Source organism: Buceros rhinoceros, unplaced genomic scaffold, assembly GCF_000710305.1.
Source record: "Buceros rhinoceros silvestris isolate BGI_N320 unplaced genomic scaffold, ASM71030v1 scaffold21813, whole genome shotgun sequence".
Classification (NCBI taxonomy): Eukaryota; Metazoa; Chordata; class Aves; order Bucerotiformes; family Bucerotidae; genus Buceros; species Buceros rhinoceros.
In genome coordinates this window covers 14,159-17,438 of record NW_010405651.1, presented here as the reverse complement: position 1 = coordinate 17,438, position 3,280 = coordinate 14,159, and the positions used below count along the sequence as shown (strand labels likewise).

The 3,280-nt window shown below is 45.5% G+C and overlaps 1 protein-coding gene across 1 annotated transcript in view; it reads left to right on the top strand.

Annotated features, from left to right (window-relative positions):
• Nucleotides 1-3,280, top strand: part of LOC104491408 (calpain-5-like) — a gene marked incomplete at its 3' end in the record, with an annotated part of 14,212 nt that overhangs the window by 1,126 nt on the left and 9,806 nt on the right. The window contains exons 2-4 of the mRNA XM_010133824.1: nt 294-425; nt 880-1,088; nt 1,460-1,652. Coding sequence (XP_010132126.1) covers nt 294-425; nt 880-1,088; nt 1,460-1,652 — 534 coding nt within the window. The remainder of the gene's footprint in view (nt 1-293; nt 426-879; nt 1,089-1,459; nt 1,653-3,280) is intronic.

The window sequence follows — 3,280 nt, the reverse complement described above, 5'->3', positions numbered from 1 at the left end:
AGAACACCATCACCAAGAATTGCTTGGTAACAAACACAGAAGGTACTGAATGCTGCAGAGCGTACCCCTGGGGCTGCCCCATGTTCAGTGACACGTAGAGGTACTCCTTTTAGTGCCTTGATCTGCAGGCTTTAAAGATGCAGCAAGGGGCAAGCTAGGGAGACATCACAGGAAGAGCCAGCTGTGCTTCAGTGGGAATGTGATGCAGAGTAAGTATGGAGAGGAAATGCTGGATGGATGCTGTGATCGTTTTTGGAGTGGAGTCTCCAGTAATCTCTGGTTTGCTTTCTTAGGACCTCTGTGAAGATCCCCACCTGTTTGTGAATGGAATCAGCTCTCATGACTTACACCAAGGCACCTTGGGGAACTGCTGGTTTGTGGCTGCATGCTCCTGCTTGGCTCTGAGGAAGAGCCTCTGGCAACAGGTAGGTGATCAATGTGCTTGGTGCATGACATAAAGCTGATTAGTTGTTTCCCTGCCTATCAGCCAGGATTCCCCCCCGCCCAGGACTAATGTCCCTCTGAAGAGTTGTGAATTTTGGTGGATTCGAATCTTCCTTTTCTTTAGAAGCTCATTTTTCATGTTATGAGACATCCCCACTCCACAGCCCCGCTGAGCACCAAAGAGGAGATACAGGAAAGCCATTGAGTGCATTCTCAGCAGATCAGTTTGAACTTTACTGTCCTAAAAGACTCTTTGATATGGGACTGTATTTGACTTTGCACCAAATTCACCCTCTTTTTTGACTGCTTCGTCAGTTTAAGGTCAACTGCTCGTGAAGCTGAATACCAGTATAGTGCATGCTCTGGGGCAGTCTGCCCCCTGAATAAATCCTACCACAGTGCCTTTGGTGAACTTTCCCTTCCATGGTTTCTCAGGTGATTCCAGACTTTGAAGAACAAGAATGGGACCCTAAAAACCCAGAAAAATATGCTGGGATTTTCCGTTTCCGTTTCTGGTGCTTTGGAGAATGGACAGAGGTGGTTGTTGATGACCAGCTGCCAACAATGAATGGGGAGTTGATCTACTGCCGTTCCAATGTGAAAAATGAATTCTGGAGCGCATTACTGGAGAAAGCTTATGCAAAGTATGAGCTGGTTCTTTGTCCTTTCAGTCCTCAGTGCTGTCCCGTCTATCCTTCTGTTTTGTCTTTCAACTCTATCACACTTTCCATAGTTTTAGGTTTGCTACTAGTAGAGAACGTAAAAAAGACTGAAAACTCCTCCTTTTAATCTGCGTGGAGGAAGTGAATCATAAAAGAGAGCAATGCACTCTTCTTCGGCAGCCCAAAGCGTTAGAGATTATTACACTCCTTTCCTCAAAACCCAGCAAAGATTTATCTGAATCTGCTGTTCTGGTTTTTCCTTGCTGAGACACAAAATACTACCTACATTCAATCCACATTAGAGTTCTTCTAACAGCCACTTGGTGACGGAGAATGTTCTGTGTCACCTTCAGGCTGGCTGGATCCTATGAAGCCTTAGACAGAGGCAGCGCTGCAGATGCTATTGTGGATTTCACTGGAGCAGTGGCGGAATCTATTGATTTGGTACAGGGCAAATACGGCGAGACGATTTCTGAGCAGATGAAGCTGTTTGAAGACTTGCTGAAAGTGCACAAAAGAGGCGGGTTGATCAGCTGTTACGTTGCGGTACGTATAGAGAGCTGGATTCTAAGAGTTAATTGCAGTGAAACAAATTTGGAAAAAATACCATTATTAGTATGAGTATATTGAGTGCGTCCTTCATCTGTATGCTTTGGAAAAACTTGGCATGGAAAAGGCTAGCAAGGTGACAGTGCTGTCAGCCAAGTACAACTCCACGAGCCACTGAATGCAATCACAAAACCACAGAGCCATTTCTGCTGCCACTTCACCGTGCAGCTGAAACGCTGTTCTTTCTGAACGGTCACAGTTGTACTGACCCGAGGTTAATCCACCCAGAATGCCCTAATTTACAGGCCAGATGGCAGCCTTCAATTTCTTTATTTCTTAGGGAAATCTGCTGACAGAAAACAGTTCTGCTGGCACAGAGCTGCTGAGACTTCTATTCCATGGCTGTGGTGATGCAGTTGTCTCGTCTGTCTCACTGGAGCTGAGCTGAAAGGCTGAGCTCACTTGGTTACTCAGATAGTTCTATTTGTCATTAGAATTAACCAGCAAAACTCGCCTACGCTGGTTAATGTGACACAGCTAACTCAGGTGCCCACAGCAGCAGCTCATGACCATGAGGTTGAACAGCCCCTTGCCACAGGAGGGAAACCAGGGACAACTGGGCTTAACTCACCTTCTGTCGAAGTCTGCCATGTCAGGCCATGGCTGGGTAGCACTGAAATTCTCACCTTGTCTGAAGCAGTCACCGCACGTGCAGGGCTAACAGGCTGCCACAGCACAAGATCTGGATTTTTATTTAGAAAGAATTCCACCTGGTTTGCTTGCTCTGGCAGACCAGACTGCCTGGTGTGAGTTGTGGATGTAGACATTGTTTCTGGGATGATAGCTGGCTCCTAAATGCTGACGCACTTCAGCTTCTTAACGTGGTTCTGGTGAGGAGATAGGCCGTGTACAGTGTTTTAAAAAGCAATTAATGAGACAGTCGTAACACTTTCATTTCTTCCTGGCATTGTATTTCTGCCTGTCACATGAAACACAGATGCTTCTAAACGTTGATTACACAGAGGCTGTTCCTGTTGGTTTTGCTCGGCTCCTCTGCATTTATCCCTTTTTGGTAGATGTATTATACACACAATGAAGCTTGCTCGGTATGGAATATTTAACACACAAGTGGCTTTGCTGATGACTTGCAACCATGTCATCATTTTCCTTGGATTACAAAACAGCCCTGAGCTTTGCCATGTAGAAATTTGAACAGACAGAAGATGTTTAAATATCTAATTTAAATAAACGCACACATAAATGTCTTCAGAATTAGGTGGGAAAGGCAGCCCAGCAGTAAGAAAAGGCCGGGGCTGGCAAATGCAGCAGGAGAGGTTGCAGACTCCCATGTTGAGGACTTTTGTTTGCTTTTAGTTGTGAGAAATGCAAGTGAAAGCGTTACACGGGAGAAACCCCAAACCCGCCAGAAATGTCAGCCGGTCTTGGTGTAACACATGAGCTGATTCTTTAGGAGCTGTTGCCAGTGAAAGGCAAAGAGGTCTTGGCGAGAGTCTTACAGTTGCCAAACCATCTGTCAGTTCCACTTTGATATAAATTTATCCTTTTCTTTTCTTTTTTTTTTTTTGGGGGGGGGGGGTTTCTGATTTCTTATCTTTGGGGGCCCA